Below are 19,673 nucleotides of genomic sequence, written 5' to 3'. Positions count from 1 at the left end.
ACCCATGATCCTCCTCTGTGTAAAATGTTTTGCTTTTGTTCATCCCAGATGAATAATGCACCACAGCCAAACACGCAACATGATTTATGCCAAACTCCCTTCGCCATTAAGACCCCGTTGATCTTTTCCCCCCTGCCCGCTCACTCAGATTATATGTGGATGTCACTGCCAGGTTATATGCACAGCAAAGAAGCAGGTCTCGATCTCCTGGAGGCTTATAGCTTATCCATCCTGTCTATCCCCACCGTGCAAAATGTGCACATTATTCACACTATCAGCCCAATGATCCCTCACTGTAATCGTGACATTAACACCTTGCCTGAGGAAGTTTCTTCTGGGAAGTTTTCCATGTTACTGTTCCATCACTGTGCCTACTCTCTCTACGTATGAAGCTTACCTAGAAAGGTTTCAAGTTATCTCTGATTAGTTTTTTGTCTGACAGAGTAGCTACTGTAGCAAAGAAAAACAAGACGAAATAGGACCAAGAGGTGGGTCTGGTGAAAATCCATATCGGTCCAATGAACCAGTCTGTGCCTGTACTAAAATCAATATAAGGTATACAGTATATACTCTGTACGTGTGGGGAAAAATTGTACACTTATTCCAATGCATTCACCCCACGGCAAAGTGTTTAGACTGGAGCTAAGGGTCGAAACCATCAAAGTTTTTAAAAACAAAACAAAGACTCTTATATTGAGGCCAGTGAGCAGAGGTGATATTAACTGTAAGGGAGATGACGTGAGGCAAATGTCTTCAATTCCCTATGAGTCAGCTGGCCAGACAGCTTATTGGAGTTCTATGATAACTGGGACCCAAGTAAACGACTGAGGCAACTTCTGACCTCACAGAGTCAATATTGTAGAGGAGGGAATGTATTAAGTAGGAGGACAAACGATGTAGTCTAGGCACCTGGGCAGTGTTATTCTCCTTTCTGCTATCGTATTGACCAAGTCCCAAGGGAACTCTTCTCTCTCACAGATCGTTATGATGGATTGGCACTGTAGCTCTATAACAATGTGTTTTGGTAATTCATGGCTATGGGATTTAAACAGACAGTACTTTATTCCCAATGATGACGTTATAGGACTGTCACATTGAAAAGACACCATTGACCGTTTTTCGTCTTTTCTATTTTTGTCAAATGCCCAACAAGGGGGAGGGCAGTTCTGAGGCACGGCTATTATTGTGAATGAATGTTTCCATGAATAAAACACCGAGCAAACTGAATTATGAATTCACGTTTTGACAAATTCCAATGTGTCGGACAAACTCCAACTTCCCCTTGTTTGGAAAACACTGTTTGCAGCCTGCTATTCATAACTTCCAACGGGGAAAGGTGTATAGAGGACTGAATACATCACTGCTATACACCGATGGACTTGATGAAAAAGCACTGATGAAAAAAACATATTAAAGGATTACATGAGAAGTAGCATGCCTCTCCAAGTACACATTAACTTAGATCTGACCGTACTACTATAGCTTTAGAGAAGATCCTCTCTCCTCAGCCATGTCTCTCCTCTCCTACATATTTCAGAGCAGGCAGGGCACTGCGTCTGTGGAGAGGTGGAGGAAGGAAGGAGGGAGGATGCCACTGAGTGTGTATCCTCCTTGGTGTCACTCTGTATTACTTGTGCAACCGTCATCCAGGTCAACTCATCTGTGGTGGTGGCCGGGTGCTGCTGTACTGTGGCGGGTGGATATTCATTCTGCAGCAAATAACTACACAGACACCCATACACCCAGACCTCCCCTGGGTTGAACGTATTCACTGGCACACAAACAACAATCAAAGGTAGAGGGGGGACTATACTGTATACTGTACTGGTATGTTCAACAGTTCTACAGAATTGGCACTGGCTCACATGCAATAATTAACGGTAGCAAAAGGGGGACTATATACAGTACATTCCACACAGGATTGTCATGTCAGGCTATGGGCTTACACAGGTGCTTACTGCCCCCGGTATGAACTCTGTCAAAGCACCCATCTGGTTCTGGGTAAATTGGGCAGAATGTAAGGGCCAAAACAATCTGTCACAATGGAGGGGAATCACATCAGGACTTGACATTCATATAAATTTGCCAGTGTCACACCGGGCTAGTACCAAGTGAAAACTACTGGCCTGGGCCAAGATCACAGGAAAGCAAGTTACGCACCCAGAATTTCAATCGTGGGTGATTTCATGTATCATTTGCCGTCTGGGCAAGTACCTTTATATTATGGCCAACCATAAAATCTGATATTTACACTGATTGTTTGGAAAAACTAAAATGAAACCATCCCCAACTCAATGAGGACATATAGCCTTCACATATGAAACCGTTTCAAATGTAACATTCCTCTCCAGAAATGAGCCCAATAACATATTGATGAAAAGCAATATCTTTAGGGCCTATACACATAGACACGGGAAGTAAGGGGGCAGAGGGTGCTGCAGCACCCCCTGATAAATCGTAATATATAAAAACATCATTTTTAATTGGTGAACTCATCTATTTTTTTTTAAATGTATTACTTCTCTATTAGCAGAGAAAAATACTCCTCAGCACCCCTGACAGGACCCAAAACATCTTCCCGCTGCCATGCCTATACATGATCCATATTTTCAGGCAGGTGAGCTAGTTTAGCAATAAGCATTATCACCTGTAGCCTAATGCAGCATCGTGACTACATGGCTGAAGCATGGGGTTGCTCCTCTGCATTGTTTACCCCAATGGGCTAACCATTACTTAGATCACAGATTCTAAATATGATCTTGTTGCTGGTTTAATGTCCTAAAATAAATTGCATTGGCATATATGCCTTCAATTTATGCATAGGAGTGGCCAATGTGGTCCGTTTTTTTATTGTCATGCCAGACACTAAAGAGTGTCTGAGAAATAAATCATACAGCACTGGGAAGTTGGGATGCCGCTCTTTTCAATAATCACCCTCAAAACAGTTGTCTTTTCCATAGATTGCATTTAGAAATGTTGTGCAGGGACTGGGCTTATTATCAAATCAAATTGTATTTGTCACATGTGCCGAATACAACAGGTGTAGAAGACCTTGCCGTGAAATGCTTACATAGAACATTAGAACACATGTCATTCTGCACAACAATCAGCTGTGTGAGGAGTTGCTCGCGCTTGCCACCCAACAGTTGACATTCAGCTGATAAATAAACAACCTAGTTCGATGACAACTTCGGGAATTAATCTGTTTTTAAACAATTATATAGACTACATAATTGCATTATTACAATATTCATTGTTATTTCTTCCTGTAGGCTATTTAGCCAACAAGTGATTTGTGTAAATAATGTTAATGTCTTGGAAAGCAAGCAGCTCCATAGTGTAGGCCTAATCCTACCTTAAACTTTCTTTGCTAATAATGACATCGATGTGTAGGATGTCTGATACGAAAAAGACTGAAAAGCAGGTGGAGGACTTTTATTCTGTGATTGTGGAATGTGTGTGCAGATGTTCAATTCTGAATTGAGTATCCAAGACGTAGTCTACTAAGGTGGGATTCACTCAAGATGAAAGGCTTTGACATTTTTGCCTCTGTTTGGAAACCAAATGCTGGTTAATAACAAGTGTGAAGCGTCAGATGTCAGGAAGATTGTGAAGGATTAAATACAAATATATATACATTACTGTTCAAAAGTTTGGGGTCACTTAGAAATGTCCTTGTTTTTGAAAGAAAAGCACATTATTTGTCCATTAAAATAACATTAAATTGATCAAACATACAGTGTAGACATTGTTAATGTTGTAAATGACTATTGTAGCTGGAAACGGTAGATTTTTTATGGAATATCTACACAGGCATACAGAGGCCCATGTGTTAGCTAATCCAAGTTTATCATTTTAAAAGGCTAATTGATCATTAGAAAACCATTTTACAATTATGTTAGCACAGCTGAAAAATGTTGTTCTGATTAAAGAAGCAATAAAACTGTTCTTCCTTAGACTAGTTGAGTATCTGGAGCATCAGCATTTGTGGGTTCGATTACAGGCTCAAAATGGCCAGAAACAAAGATCTTTCTTCTGAAACTCGTCAGTCTATTCTTGTTCTGAGAAATAAAGGCTATTCCATGTGAGAAATTGCCAAGAAACTGAAGATCTCGTACAACGCTGTGTACTACTCCCTTCACAGACCAGCACAAACTGGCTAACCAGAATAGAAAGAGGAGTGGGAGGCCCCGGTGCACAACTGAGCAAGAAGACATTAGAGTGTCTAGTTTGAGAAACAGACACCTCACAAGTCCTCAACTGGCAGCTTCATTAAATAGTACCAGCAAAACACCAGTCTCAACATCAACGGTGAAAAGGCGACTGCGGGATGCTGGCCTTCTAGGCAGAGTTGCAAAGAAAAAGCCATATCTCACAGACTGGCCAATAAAAAGAAAAGACTAAGATAGGCAAAAGAACAAAGACACTGGATAGAGGAACTCTGCCTAGAAGGCCAGCATCCTGGAGTCGCCTCTTCACTGTTGACGTTGAGAATGGTGTTTTGCGAACCCACAAATGCTGATGCACTCAGTACATAAAAATGTACTGAGTGCAAGACAGTGTTATTTCTTATTTGCATTTTTAATGAGGATCTGTCTCTTTGCAATAACAAACTCTTCCATTCCCCAAGCACTATCTAGATATTGTCAACGGCTGGGTGACTCTAGACAGGGAATATCCTCCCTCTCCCCTCTGTTGCTAATGAATTATTCATATCTGGTTTTAAAAATAAAGAATATATATATTACTCTTAGAGGGAGAACTAGAACTGGCCACAAGAGAAAGCACCTTTTTAGGAACTGGACAAGAGCAGGTCTAGTTCTTTCAAACTGGAGAAGGTAAGACTATTTCCATCTATGATGATGAATCATGAGTTTGCAATATGCAATTACAATGCTACGGTTGGAGATGTATTTGTATTAAATTGGCTCAATTGGCTCATTCATCCCCCCCTCTCTCCTGTAACTATTCCCCAGGTAGTTGCTGCAAATGAGAACGTGTTCTCAGTCAACTTACCTGGTAAAATAACAGATAAATAAAACATAAAATTAATTTATTTTTTACTATTCACACTTTTCAGAGTAAGATTTGTGCAGTGGCCACTTAAAGTACATGGTAAGAACGTGGCAGGAATATAGTTTGGCTCAGCCCAGTAGAAGCAAATTGAGAAGATCCTCATCCAGGAATGATAGTGGAGCTACAACTAATTCACCTGTATGACTGCGGCAGGTAGCCTAGCGGTTAAGCACATTGGGCCAATAACCCAAGGTCGTTGGTTCAAATTCCCCAGCTGACTAATTGAAAAATCTGCTGATGTGAGTAATGCAGTTAACCCTAATTTATCCTGGATAAGAGCGACTAAAAAGTATGCATAAACCACCCACAAAGAAAATCTACACCAAAAAAAGCAATCTTCAATCATTGTGAATTGGGGCCTGCCTGTGCAGTGTGTGTGTGTGAAGCTAGAGACCAACCAACATGATGGCTGGGGAAATGTCAGAGAAGTGCAGAGATTAGTTCCAGCAGAGTGGTCCATGTTTTTCTATGCATCCTTTATCCCTGTCTGAGCTGCTGACAGGATCATGCTAATCCAGAGGACCTCTAAAGCTGCGTCCCAAATAGCATCATATTCCATTTATAGTGCACTTTTGACCAGGGGACATATATTATTTGGGATGCAGCCTCAGTTCCTACAGAGACCAAAAACCACTGTGCTTGTATAGGTGTTTGAGATTCACTAATCACTACATTCTGATTCATGCAGTCGGACTGTGAAGAATCACTGATCTACATGTAATCAAGATGAGCAATTCTGCACCTCGCCTTGCTTAAACAGATCTCCTGGAACATGCTGTCACTCTCTCTTTGATCCACAATCATGTGGTAGCTACATTCCTCTGCTGAGACCTACAGTAAGGAGATCTCAGGGACCACTGATCGGCGACGACATAAGACAGTCAAGTTAGTTGGGACCATATGGCCTATATCAGGGGTTCCCAAAACGTTTCACTCAGGCCCCACTTCCAGCATTTGGGAACACATTGAAGGTCCCCAAGAACACAGTGGCTTCCATCATTCTTAAATGGAAGAAGCTTGGAACGACAAAGACTCTTCCTAGAGCTGGAAGCCAAGCCAAGCAATCGGGGGAGAAGGGCCTTGGTCAGGAAGGTGACCAAGAACCTGATGGTCACTCTGATAGAGCTCCAGAGTTCCTCTGTGGAGATGGGAGAACCTTTCAGAAGGACAGCCATCTCTGTGGCAATCAAGCCTTTATGGTAAAGTAGCCAGATGGAAGCTATTCCTCAGTAAAAGGCACATGACAGCCCGCTTGGAGTTTACTAAAAGGCACCTAAAGGACTCTCAGACCATGAGAAACAATTCTCTGGTCTGATGATAGCAAGATTGATCTCTTTGGCCTGAATGCCAAGCGTCACATTTGGAGGAAACCTCGCACCACCTGACAGAGCTTAAGAGGATCTGCAGAGAAGAATGGGAGAAACTCCCCAAATACAGGTGTGCCAAGCTTGTAGCATCATACCCAAGAAGACTGGAGGCTGCAATCGCTGCCAAAGGTGCTTCAACAAAGTACTGAGTAAAGGGTCTGAATACTTATATAAATGTGATATTTATTTATTTTAATCTATAAATGTGCTAAAAAAAACAACGTGTTTTGCTTTGTCATTGTGGGGTATTGTGTGATGAGGGGGAAAAACTATTTAATCAATTTTAGAATAAGGCTGTAATGTAGCAAAATGTGGAAAAAGTCAAGGAGTTGGAATAGTTTCCGAATGCACTGTACATTTAAAGGACACAGTTCTATATTCCATATATTTTTCAACTGTGCTGTTATGTTTCACAAAAACTCTGAACCTTTCTATTCTCAAAGATTCTACAAATTATACATTTAAAGAGAATAATTTTTGCTAAGAGTATTATTGTATTATTGATCAATTGACTTTAACTTTTTAAATTACCCAGCAGTCCTATTTGCAGATTTAGCTCCAAGAAAATGTTGCAATTCTTCAGCCATTCCTGAACCTGCGACCAAAACAAGCTACATATCGACTGTCCCAAAACAAATTGTCTAATGATTATGTCTCTTCGAGGAAAAATCTGCAGAGCTGGGAAAGTTGTATCCTCTATATATATATATATAACATTATATTGGTTGCAATAATTAAGTTTTGAATCTAGTGTTGTGTGTATCAGTTCATGACTGAAACCTTTAGTGAGAGGTCTTATGCTTTAATATTTAATCATTTCTGCCCTCGGAAATATAATTTTAGAGGGCAAAATTGACTTGCCGTTCCGAATAAAAAATTTAAAATTTTGCTAGGTGTAGGCAAGGCCATGAACAAAATAGGTCAACTGGGATATAACTAAAGAGTTAAATCAGTGTGATTTTTCCACAAACCATCAGTCCTATATATGATATAATTTACAAAGATTATACCTTTTTATCCAAAATGTTTTTTTTATTTTTTTTTATCAGTTAGTATGAGTTTAACCATAATATTTTTTGTAATATTTGATTGGTATTTTCTGGTGGATTAAACTGAAATTGCAACCAACTTCTTATGGCTTGTTTTAAAAATAGTGATATGTTGGAGATGGTGAGAGGAAACCTTTAGTGAGAGGTCTAAATGCTTTAATATTTAATCATTTCTGCTCTCTGAAATTTCATTTTGGAAGGCAAAATGTACTTGCTGTTCCAAATAAAATGGAACATTTTTTTGCTCATTTAATTGAAAGTTGCTAGGTGTAGGCAAGGCCATAAGCAAATAGGTAAACTGGGATGTGACTAAAGAGTTAAATCAGGGTGATTTATCCACAAATAGACAGGTATTTTCCTTTCCACCGTATGTATGTCCACTTCACCATCAGACCATTTTATTGGTAAACTGCACGGTAATGTAAAAGTGTACTTGGTGCCTGGTGATCTAATATGTAATATAGTAAGTACACTTATCATTTGGTTGTAATCCAGAGGTTAGAAAAAGTATCTAGTTTTTCTATAAGGCTGTGGAGGGATCCAAATAGTGGATTTAAAAGAACATGAATCATCCGCGTACAATGACACCTTTGTTTTTAAGCCCTAGACCTTGATTTTATTGTTGGACCTGATTTTAATAGGTACAATTTTGATGGTTATAATAAATTGATATGCTAATAGTGGACAACCTTGTCTTACTCCTCTTGACAGTTTAATACTTTCAGAAGTAGCCATTATTTACTAATTTACACCTTGGGTTACTATACATAACTTTAACCCATTGTATAAGAGATTCTCCAAAATTTACATATTCCAGGCATTTATATATAAATTCCAGTCGTACTTTATCAAAAGCCTTTTCAAAGTCAGCTATGAATACCAGGCCTGGTTTCCCAGATTTTTCATAGCGTTCTATTGTTTCCAGTACTTGTCATATATTATCTCCAATGTATTGTCCATGTAAAAAACCTGTCTGATTAGGAAGAATAATATAAAACAATACCTTTTTAATTCTATGCACTTTGCTAGAATTTCTGCATCACAACACTGAAGTGTAAGGGACCTCCATTCTTTTAAATGGACTTTATATTTACCACTTAGGTCCTGTTTCAGTAATAATAAAGTCAGACGTTATTGTTGAGTATCTGAAAATCCTCTGAGTACATCAAAAAAGGTTTGGTATACCTCCACTAGTATGCCATCCAGCCCTGGAGTTTTCCCGGACTTAAAGGCTTTAATTGCATCAAGAAGTTCCTCCTCTGTAATTTGGCCTACACATGTCTTTCTGTACAGCTGTTAATTTTACATTATTAATAGGGGGGAAAATCCCATTAACTTTGGCAAGTGGAGATGGAGGAGACTGAAATGAAAACAAATGCTTTGCTTCCTCTTTCAAAATATTGTTTGGTGAATCATAGGTAACACATTTCAGTAAATCATTTTGGGTAGCATTTGTATGTTGAAGATTTTTTTTTAAGTGTGCATTTTTCCCCATATTCCTCCAGTTTGCTTCATTTTTACAATATATTACACTTGATCTTTCTTGAATAAGTTCCTCCATTTATTTTAGTTTAAAAACATGTTTAAACAGTTTCGAACCACTGGCCTATATAGCCAGGACGCAGAGTGTTTGACTAAACAGAATATACCTTTATAGGTCTTGCTGGGAATCTTGAAACGCATATCAAACATAGCATTATCAGGCCAATCATTTTTTACAACTGACAAGTTCAATCTGAATCTCTTTCATTCTCTTTTCCACATATATCAATTGTATAGGCCTATAACATATTTTTACAACTGCACAGTAGTTTTTTTAATGAGTGTGCTACACTGAAGAGAAAATCATTTTCTTGCTTTCAAGGATATGACTGAAAAGTGTGCAGCAGAGGAGGATTGGCTCATAGTAATCGCTGGAATGGAATTAATGGAAGGGAGTCAAATGTGGTTTCCATACATTTGATGTGTTCAATACCGTTCCATTTACTCCATTCCAGTCATTTCAATGATCCTGTCCTCCTATAGCTCCTCCCTCCAGCCTCCACTGGTGTGCAGATACAGTCAATACCTCTAAATATACAGTTTGACAATAATACTAAAATCCCAGAAGATTATCTCAAGATTAGTTTATTTCTTTATAAAATTGCTTTATTGAGCTGGGGCGCTAAATCAGTTAAGACTTTATTGTTAATTTCCCATCAAATAAGTAAATTGCAGAATGAGCCTAAGATCTGGAAAGGTCTTCCCTTGCTTGAGGATTGTTTTGGGAACACACATGTCTTATTTGTCTCAAGTAGTTGACAGATCCAATTGTCCATCTTATCATTTTAGACGTTCTTTGCCTCACATAAGATATTTTTGTCCCTGGGTCCGGTGAGCATAAGTGATGGATGAGCTGTTCAGATCAGACCCTTAACTACAAGGACATTTTAAATCACACGATGGTCCCTGATAAACACCAGTCACGATCACGCTCACAGCAGTCACGATCACGCTATTTTTTTGTTTAGGGAGAGACTGAGACTACCATAGAATTAGGAATTAGAATACTAGAATGGGTGGCCCTCCCTTCAGCAAATATATATTTTACCTAAACCCTCCATGAACGCTTGAAAAAAAAACAAGTGAGCCTCCCCTACACCCAAAATAATAATTGAAACAAAGTGGATAGCAGAGAACATGTAAAGTATAACGTTTACCCTTACTTCTTGGACAGACCAGAGTCTTACATATGCAGTTTTAGAAACTGTTCTTTGACCTGTAAAAACGACATGGCAACGCAGGAATTTGCAAGGTTGTGGGTTCGCAGACCACCGTGGACAAGAGTAGGGGTGAAAATATCTCCTTCATACCAAAAGCATTGCATTGATCTATTATCGTCTTTGTGTGTCCGAGAAAAAAATGGCCTTTTATAAATATGTGAAACAATTCTGTGTAATTTTACATATTAGCAGAATATTTTTTTATACACCACAAACTACAGAAATTACAGGCTAAGAATGGACAGAGAGATAGGCCTATGTTTCGATCTTATCCTATTCGTAGAAATGCCAAATATGTGTCTTGTTTGCAACAAAACTGTGCCTGTTTGCAAATAATTCAATCTGAGACGTCCTTAGGAATTGAAGAGGGGTAATTTCAAAAGTTAGGCCTACCTTTCCACCTCAGACATAATACCGACGCAGAAAATTGTAAGCTTTACCTGCTGACTACTCTTCTTTCGTGGCTTAACCCAATGAGAGAAGATCAAAAGTGTTTGGATAAAAGCTGTCTGGATTTAAACATCTATTGTACAGAAAGTGAATAGCTTAATCAATTGATAGTGACAGAATTAGATTAGTTCACAAGCAAAGTCAGCCTCTGAATGTCAAGAAAACTAAACAATGATATCCCCATTATGCATCGGAGTCACGTCTTGCCCTTTCACGCCCTGACCTTAGAGAGCCTTTTTATTTCACCTTTTGTTTAGGTCAGGGTGTGATTTGAGTGGGCATTCTAGTTTGTCTATTTCTTTGATGGCCGGGTATGGTTCCCAATCAGAGGCAGCTGTCTATCGTTGACTCTGATTGGGAATCATACTTAGGCAGCCTTTTTCCCACCTGTGTTTGTGGGTAAATATTTATTTTCTGTGTGTGTTTGTGTGCGCCACGGTCTGTTTAACTGTTTTTCTTGTGAAAGTTTCACTTTATTAAAAGATGTGGAATTACATGCACACTGCGCCTTGGCTCATCTATGACAGGGAGTTTGAAGACAGTGAACGTGACATGCCCGGGTATTTTACAGCTTGTTTCTCGCATAAAGAATCACGGAGCAAAGCGATGTTATAGATGACTTTATATAAACTGATCAGTTTTATTTATATGCACCATGAGCTGTCCATCCGATTGATTGTGCCGCGGCTGCTGCTTGAAGTTTTAGCACCACAATGTAAATTACTTGAATCTGGCCTTTTGTGAGGTCAATAACTGTGATAAATACATAATGGGCAAGAAACATATTGTTTTTAATCAAATATATTATAGCAGTGGCCAGCTATCAAAGTTGACCTCCGGTCCTCCTCATCTTCGCGCTCTCCTTCTCAAACTAAACAGAACATAGACTATAGGCTTATCCGTGCGCATGGACTAGGCCTAATTAAAATGTATTTTCGGAAGAAACCTTTGACTCTCCTTCTGAACTGCCACCGTATCCCTATACAGAACAGCCATTGGTTAAAAGCAGCACACAAAAACGTTTTTGATCAGCAAGAGTTGGAATATCCATTGCAGTGTGTAATGCAGCCTCGTTTTATTTAAACCATCCCAGCAGCTATCTTAGAAATATAAATATTAACTTTGCTCTATTCTTCTCCGAGCATGCATTTTGTAGCCTATAGCCTATGGATCATTTGATTGAGACCACACTAAATAGCCTATAGGCACACTTGTTATTGTGCGCCCATTTGAGATTCAGAGATGAGGGGCGGCATCGAGCACACGTCGATATATAGCCTAATAAGCAACTAATTCTAAAAAACGGGGAAATCATTTTAATTTCATCAACTACAAATTACATGACCCCCTCTGGACTAGATTTATTTTAAACTAAACCCTCATATTGACTGAAATTGAAAAGGCATGACCCGCGTTCTTTTTTTCCTCCAGGTAACCATTCTGAAAATGTAGATGAATAGGATCTCTAGGGAGGCACAGATGATCTATGAAATTGACCAGATACTCAAGTAGCCGCTCGAACAATGAAAATAATAGAAGGCGAGATCAGGTGGGACCATTCTAGCCAATGAAGGCAGATATGCGTGTGAACAACAGGCACAACTCCAATATAAAGGCTGCATTCCAAACCCTCTCCCCTCAGTCCTCAAATTTAGTGACACTTCTGATGACGTATCATGACGTCTGACGAGTTAACACTTTTTTTATTTTATTTGCAGGGCAAGGGAAGAATGAATTGGACCGCTCTTTCCCAAAAATGTGGCACTCGTTCATCCCACGGTTGTGTTTTCAGTCATCATGGAACTGTTGTGTGTGCCTTATATGCGCTACAGTCAATTACGATTGCATTTCATATCTTGGCTAGAAGACAACGCATCCACAGGCATCTAATGTTAGCCATCCTACTATATCAGGTAAATCTAAAATTACAACGGATAAGTGTGATGTCAGGGAAAGTTATGTGCGCAAGTTAACGTTTCCAAAAGCTAACCAAACAAAAACATGACTTTTATGATAATGTTATGTGTTTGAGCCGTCATCACAATTTCGAACTTATTTACATTAGTTTGTACTTACACGTGCATGTTGACTTTTCCATATTAATGTTGGTTTTTAGGTTTTGGTGGACTTTTCTTAGTGGATGTACAATTATGGGGAATTTAATTATGGGGCGTTTCAGGCCCGGAGTGAACATAATTGTACACTCGCAAACTCGATCAAAAACGAGGACAAGAGGGGCTTACATTGCCCACTTCCCTTTCTTTGTTAATCATTTGGACCAACGACAAAGATGGCCGCGGGGATTTCCCCAACGGCAAAAGGCGAGGGTAAGTGGAAGAAGGTGTGTCTTTTATGAGTTTGAAACGCAGCCAAAGTGTTTTTTCTTAAAGATCCCCAAATGTCACGTGGCCTATTTATCAGTACACTCGTAACAACTTAAGCATTACGGCATTTCTATTCAATCACTTGGTAAATGGAGAAAAAAAATGCCACTTGCTGGATAAGATTTTGGGCCCAGTTATCTCTCTCGCTTCCTCTCTGACTGGGGCCAATTGTCTGTCTGTCATCAAATAGGGAAGACCAAATTTGGCAGCAATGCCCAACGAGGGGTGAGGTCATGTTGACTTTGCTCTCAGTGCTGCTGTCCTCAAAAGCGAGGTTATGTTTAGCTTTGTTTATTTCTCCTTTAAAAGGTTAGCTAGACGGAATATATGTATATGTGTGTGTGTGTGTGTGTGTGTGTGTGTGTGTGTGTGTGTGTGTGTGTGTGTGTGTGTGTGTGTGTGTGTGTGTGTGTGTGCGTGTGTGCGTGCGTATGTGTGTGTGTGTGTGAGAGAGAGAAAGGAATTTATGGCTGAATGGTTAGATGAATGGATCTTGCCCTTCCTGTGCAAATAAAACATTGGCGTCTTTCTGTATACAGGCAGTTAAGATATTTTTTGTTTTTTACAATTACCTTTTATTTACCAGGAAAGTCAATTAAGAACAAATTCTTATTTACAACAACAACCTGTTGTTTTGAAAATGTAAGCCCATAGAACCACCTGCATGAGGGACAGAGGAAGACTTTGTTGTGAGAGGATCCATGAGCGACGTGCTATAGAAAGGCAGATGAGTTCACTGGAGGATGAAAAACCACTGGCCATATACCGCAGTTTCTGTCTCTCTGAGCCATCAATGACACTCACTGCACATTTCAAATATGTTCTCCAACCATCTTTTGCCATAGACATGAAATATTTTCCATATTTTGTTGTGTTACAGCCTAAATTTAAATGGATTATATTGAGATTTTCTTTTGTCACTGGCCTACACACAATACCCCATGTCAAAGTGGAATTATGTTTTTCTACATTTTTACAAATTAATTTGCTTAACAAGTAACATAATAACTTGCATAGACTCACTGTGTGCAAAGATAGTGTGGAACATGATTTTTGAATGACTACCTCATCTCTGTACCCCACACCTACAATTATCTCTAAGGTCCCTCAGTCGAGCAGTGAATTTCAAACACAAAGACCAGGAAGGTTTTCCACAAAGAAGGCCACTTATTGGTATATAACCTTTATTTAACTAGGCAAGTCAGTTAAGAACAAATTCTTATTTATAATGATGGCCTACACCAGCCAAACATAGGAAAACACTGTGTCAATTGTGCACCGCCCTATGGGACTCCCAATCATGGCCGGGTTGTGATACAGCCTGGATTCAAACCAGGGTGTCTGTAGTGACACCTCTCGCACTGAGATGGAGTACCTGAGACCACAGCGCCACTTGGGAGATGGATCAACCACATTGTAGTTACGCCACGATACTAACCTAATTGACAGAGTGAAATGAAGGAAGCCTGTACAGAATAAAAATATTCCAAAACATGCATCCTATTTGCAACAAGGCACTAAAGTAATACTGCACGAAATGTGGCAAAGCAATTTGCTTTTTGTCATGAATACAAAGTGTTATGTTTGGGGTAAATCCAATACAACACATTACTGAGTACCACTCTCCATATTTTCAAGCATACTGTAACTATAAATGTATTATTTTTTTAAATTATTATTATTTATTTATTTTTTACCACTTTTTTGTGATATCCAATTGGTAGTTACAGTCTTGCTCCATCGCTACAACTCCCGTACAGACTCAGGAAAGGTGAAGGTCGAGAGCCATGTGTACTCCGAAACACAACCCTGCCAACAAGCACTGCTTCTTGACACACTGCTTGCTTAACCTGGAAGCCACCCGCACCAATGTGTTGGAGGAAACACTGTACAACTGGCGACCGAAGTCAGCTTGCAGGCTCCTGGCCCACCACAAGGAGTCGCTAGAGCATCACGGCCGGCCAAACCCTCCCCTAACCCGGACAACGCTGGGCCAATTGTGCACCGCCTCATGGGTCTCCCGGTCACACCAGGGTCTGTAGTGATGCCTCAAGCACTGCGATGCAGTGCCTTAGACCGCTGCACTACTCGGGAAAGCTATTAAAGGTATTATGTTATCATATAAAGTGTGCATGTTTAACATAGCATGCATATGTCATCGGAGGTCTGTGGAGATCTTCACAATTGCTGTAATAATCTGCTCAGAATCTCGAATGGCATTGAGCACTTGAACCATGTACTTTTATTGTAATCTCAACTGCAATCCAGGTAATTTGGTTATGCTATTAGATGAAGAACAGTGATTACACATACATCTGTTGTATAAATAAACAAAATATCTGACATTGTATTCCCATTTGAACTTTGATGTGCTTTTAAATGGTTAAAAGTGCAGTGATAGACATTTGGGTGACAACTAAACCAAAAATATGACATTGTTTTTCCATTAGAATGTGGTTGTGCTTTTAGATGGATGAAAGCATATTGATAACACATTAGAAATTCAACTAACTTTTGGCTGTTTTTTTTCAGTCTGTGAATATGGTTGTAATCTCATTGATCAACATCTCAACCAAATATTACCCAATTATCCACTTTAAAATGATGTAGTGTGCCCGGTGGGATATGTCATCATATGTCATATGTATCCTCCATACCATTTGGGCATCAGGAAGGGATGGCCATAACAATACTAAAGATTAAGAAATGCTCATATCTCAGTGTTCCTGTTCCCCCATTAATAGCATTAGCTCTTCCGGCATACAGAATCATTCTGTTTTGCGAAAGCACTGCTGGCACCATGAATAATTTCTTGGTGTAATGTATTGTACTAATAAGGCATTATGAGCAAGAAGGGAGAAGGATAATCTGACCATTGTGACCGCTATTAGGCTTAATTGTGGCTTCTGAGTGAGGCGGAGCAACCCGATTTGATCACTTGAATTTATTTTTTTGTGGATTATTATTGGGGAACAGTGGAGTGCTTCCAATCTGTCTCCTCTCTGAACAATCAACAGTGCTATAAGGGCAATCTAGAACCAGTCAATCACAGTGAGCAATGATTCCCACTAGCAGGCTTCTCTTCTTTCCCTCCCCAGGCAGACAGTGATAGTTCTTAAAGAGGGGAGGGAAGGGAGGAGGAGGAGAAGGAAAAGGAGGGGTTGAGATGGGATGGGGAATAATGTTGAGGATTATTTTCAATATTTTCAATCTAATCAGGGTATCAGTCTTCATCCTGAGAATTATCCTGAGAATTATGTGTGGATGGATGCAAAAGATACATTGAGGAAATAATGTGAATTGTTTGCATTCATAATTTTGGTAAATGAAAAAGCATAACTGCTGTGTAAAGCCCTGTGAGCATTGTGTGTACTCTGAGTATGCTTGCTGAACAGATGCCCATTTCGGTGCTTTTTATCTACATATTAATATCAGGGATCAGTGTAACTGGCAGAGAGCATGTGTTTATTTGCCCTTTGAAATCAGTGGGGTTTGGCAATTGATAGGTCCAGTTTGCTCAATTGGACAGTGAGTCACATCCCACTGGGCACAAACTGGTCGAATCAACGTTGTTTCAAAGTAATTTGTCAATATATTGTTGCGTGGAATCTACGTGAAAAATGTTGTTTTGAGGGTGACATTTTAACCACAGGATTTTGTCATCATGGTAACCCATTTTCAACACAGACAAACCTTGTATAAAATATGTCGTATTTTTACCTTTTTAAACAATGTCGGATCTGGGCAAGACCTCCTACTGGAGCTATCCATTTCGTCTCCCACCCAGGCTTTTAACCAAGCCCAGCTCTGCTTAGCTTTGATATTTGACACTGACAACTACCAATGTGCTATTGTGAGAAGTTGTTTTGAGCGAGTTGGTGAATAAAGGTGGAAATCTCATTGCTCAACGTCTAAACCAAATACTACCCACATTTCCATGTTGAAATGACTGGAGTGCCAAATGGGATATGACAGAATGACATCAAACATCGCATGAATTTGTATTAATTTTAAAAAGTATTCATGTGAAATATAGGCCAATATTGTTTAGGAGGACTATAATATAGCCCATATGTCATATGTGGAGAATTAACACAAACACTGCATACAATTCATAGAATACACAATACATTAACCAGCATGTGTAATTAGGCCATGCATGATTGTATCCATGTTCTGGTGCAAGAGGATAACCACATTTAAATTAGGCTTACTATACATTCATCGCAGACTGCTTATTGATTTTCTGGGGGGGGGGGCACTTGACCGCACAGAAGACATCCCTCAGGAACCAAACACCTGAAATGCATTCGTTTTTCCAGTATTTTACTGAAACCCACTGGCGCGTAATCGTGTCATTGGCGCGACTCGCAGATTCATGATATTTTAAGCATTCATATTTTATTAATTACGTTGGAGTAGGGACAGATGCAATAACATTGACACATTGCAATTTACAACAGTAACCTAGCTTGCAACACGTTAGCTTGCACGAATGTCCCTAGACAGTAGCCTAACGTCACAAGAAAATCAAATTAGTCACAGTGACACGTTCTTTGCAATGACCGAAATAAACTTTCACATTTTATATTGGGCATGTAAGAGCTACCCACTGGGCACACACTTGTTGAATCAACGTTGTTTCCACGTCATTTCAAGGCAATTACGTTAAACCAACGTGGAATAGACGTTATTAAATATACGTATGTGCCCACAGCCTGTGCACAGTGGGTAGCGACCAACCAAGGTCTAACGATCAACAACCCTTACAAATAGGTCCACTCTCAAGGGGCTATGAATCCATAATTAGACTATAGCCTATTTATCAAAAAGTGTTCATGTTAGCTCATGTTGGCTTATTAAGAGCTCATGTGTTTTATGATGGACATCTACCTCAAGCAAACCAATTATCATTCCGCTGATGTGTGTCATTTGGCGCTATAAATGTTTTGACTAACGTCACCGAATAGCTCAGGTGAATAGCCTACATTAGATACATCCTTGTTGTACATTTGATTTCACTGGTAAGTTTAACTAACTCACCTGTCAACACTGATCACGCACAGGGTCATGATGGAGGCTGTGCAGCACATTACATCCATACCAATGAAGATGTTGCAAAACACCTCCCCAAAAAGCCACTTGCCTCCAGTTAGGTCTGTCACTATAACAAAGGGCATGACAACTATGGCCACGGAGAGGTCTGCCACAGCCAGGGACACAAGAAGATAGTTTGACGGTTGTCTTAATTTTTTCACCACGCAAACCGCTATGACAACCAGTGTGTTTCCCATCACAGTGACCGCTGTGATGATAGCCAACATCACTCCGATTATTATCTTCTCTCCACTGCCGAAATCAAGTAGTGTCTCCCCGCACGTATCGTTCCACATGGCTGTTGGACCAGCTGTGACCAGGTCGTTATAGAAAAGCTCCAGAGTGCCATTGATAACTTCGGAAACATCCTCTCTCTTATTGGAAGTGGGATCGACGCCCGAAGTATTGAACATTACGAAAACGTGATCCCGGCGGTGATGCAAGGGACACCTCGCCAGTGTACTCCAATTAAGCGCATTCTTGATCAGTAGGCTACGCCTGTGATCTTGGGTCCAGTAGTTTATTGTTTTCCTTTGTAACAAGACAGCCAGTACTGAGAAACATTAGTCCAAACCTTAAAGCCATGCACAGTCAGAGCGTTTCACCTTCCCAAAAGAGTGATCCGCGCCTCTCCAAATGCGCAAGAAGAGGCGAAAAACAATGATGAATGTTATGGCCAGCATCGAGTTATCTTCAAAGAAATCTTCCCAGAAAAATCACTAAAACGTCATAAAAAACGTTGCATGTTAAGCTATTTTTAGGTTGATTTCACAACGCGTTTGTTTCCCAGTGTGGCTTAGGGTAGGCTAATTCGCTGACAGAAATACATTCTCCCACGAGCGGTTTAGATCCATCTGCGAACGCTCAAACACGAAAATGTGTTCACAAAGATACAAGTCCATGCAAGGTAATTGAAACGTATCAAACATTTTACTACTCATGTACTTAAGGCTATAGGACTTGTTGTATACCTGCTATTATGATATTGTTCGATTTTTTTTCAGCAGGGAAAAAAGGATTTAATCAAAAAAGCAAACGGATCATATTTACATAATCTCTAAACTTAATTGAGGACAGTAGGTCTATACTGGTTCATATTGAGGACATCAATGTAGGGTACTAGTGGGTAACTAGCCCCCTGGGGTAACTGCCCACTCTGACATTCACTTTAAGACCACAAGATGTCACCAAATTATTTTTTCCAAACATTTCCGTGGCTGCCACTGCTCTTGCTCAACAAAAAATGTCCTCTGTGTCATCACAACTTTTGTTGTCACTACAGATCCGGGTTCGATCCTGGGCTGTGACGTAGCCGGCTGTGACCGGGAGACGCACAAGGTGATGCACAATTGGCCCAGCGTTGTCCGGTTTAGGGGCTCCTGAATGTCATTTTAAAGACTGCTGGGATTTAAAGTCTTGCATTATTAAAATAATATTAGTGCAATTGTACATCATGTATTGTACGGAAAAGGAACAACAAAGAAAGAA

General features: G+C 39.8%; 1 protein-coding gene across 1 annotated transcript in view; it reads right to left on the bottom strand.

Annotated features, from left to right (window-relative positions):
- LOC139412047 (5-hydroxytryptamine receptor 7-like) overlaps nucleotides 1-18,598 on the bottom strand; it is a 36,013-nt gene extending 17,415 nt beyond the window's left edge. The window contains exon 1 of the mRNA XM_071158835.1: nucleotides 18,132-18,598. Coding sequence (XP_071014936.1) covers nucleotides 18,132-18,598 — 467 coding nt within the window. The remainder of the gene's footprint in view (nucleotides 1-18,131) is intronic.
- Nucleotides 18,599-19,673: the final 1,075 nt, after the last annotated feature.

This window comes from Oncorhynchus clarkii, chromosome 6, assembly GCF_045791955.1.
Source record: "Oncorhynchus clarkii lewisi isolate Uvic-CL-2024 chromosome 6, UVic_Ocla_1.0, whole genome shotgun sequence".
In the NCBI taxonomy this organism is placed as follows: domain Eukaryota; kingdom Metazoa; phylum Chordata; class Actinopteri; order Salmoniformes; family Salmonidae; genus Oncorhynchus; species Oncorhynchus clarkii.
Note: the sequence above shows the minus strand (reverse complement) of the source record. Positions and strands in the feature narration are given on the sequence as shown.